This window comes from Fulmarus glacialis, unplaced genomic scaffold, assembly GCF_000690835.1.
Source record: "Fulmarus glacialis isolate BGI_N327 unplaced genomic scaffold, ASM69083v1 scaffold36665, whole genome shotgun sequence".
NCBI classification, from domain to species: Eukaryota; Metazoa; Chordata; class Aves; order Procellariiformes; family Procellariidae; genus Fulmarus; species Fulmarus glacialis.
Genome location: NW_009214268.1, coordinates 1 through 704, shown reverse-complemented (window position 1 = coordinate 704; position 704 = coordinate 1). Strand labels below are relative to the sequence as shown.

At 62.4% G+C, this 704-nt stretch overlaps 1 protein-coding gene across 1 annotated transcript in view; it reads left to right on the top strand.

Annotated features, from left to right (window-relative positions):
• The window catches only part of LOC104077312 (zinc finger and BTB domain-containing protein 17-like), a gene marked incomplete at its 3' end in the record, with an annotated part of 3,173 nt that extends 2,780 nt beyond the window's left edge, over window positions 1-393 (top strand). The window contains exons 7-8 of the mRNA XM_009578499.1: window positions 1-188; window positions 292-393. Coding sequence (XP_009576794.1) covers window positions 1-188; window positions 292-393 — 290 coding nt within the window. The remainder of the gene's footprint in view (window positions 189-291) is intronic.
• Between the last annotated feature and the right edge of the window lie 311 nt (window positions 394-704).

Genomic DNA, 704 nt, shown 5'->3' with positions numbered 1-704 from the left:
GCGGCAACCCCTTACCCACCTCCGGCAACCTCAAACGGCCCCAGCTGGTCCACAGCGGGGAGAAACCGTACCAGTGCGACTACTGCGGGCGCTCCTTCTCCGACCCCACCTCTAAAATGCGGCACCTGGAGACCCACGACACCGACAAGGAACACAAGTGTCCCCACTGCGACAAGAAATTCAACCAGGTGAATTGGGTAGGGGGGAAGAGCCGGACCCACGGCAGTTCGGGTCCCTCCGGAGGGAGACGGGAGTGATGTGGGGGGGTTCTCTGCATCCCTCTGTCCCCAGGTGGGAAACTTGAAGGCTCACTTGAAGATTCACATCGCCGACGGGCCCCTGAAGTGTCGGGAGTGCGGCAAACAGTTCACCACTTCAGGTAGCACGGGGTTGGTAGGTGGTGAGGTCCGAGCGACGGAGGTTTGGCTGGCCCGGGGGGGACGGGGACCGCTCCGGGGGGGGAATCGGAGCCGGAGGAAGGATTTCGTCCTGGGTGCGGGCTGATTTAAACTTCTCACTGTGGTGCCACGGTTGAGGTGCATAAATTTCTCCCCCTTTGCGGGGCCGGGCCGGTATCCCCCATGGGATTGCACCCCGGGGATGCTCCTGGAAGGAGCCCTTGATCCAGTTTTTGGGGATCTCCCCAAACCTCCGCAGAGCCAGAGGGGTCCAGATGAGCCCAACGGAGCCTCTCCATCCCCTCA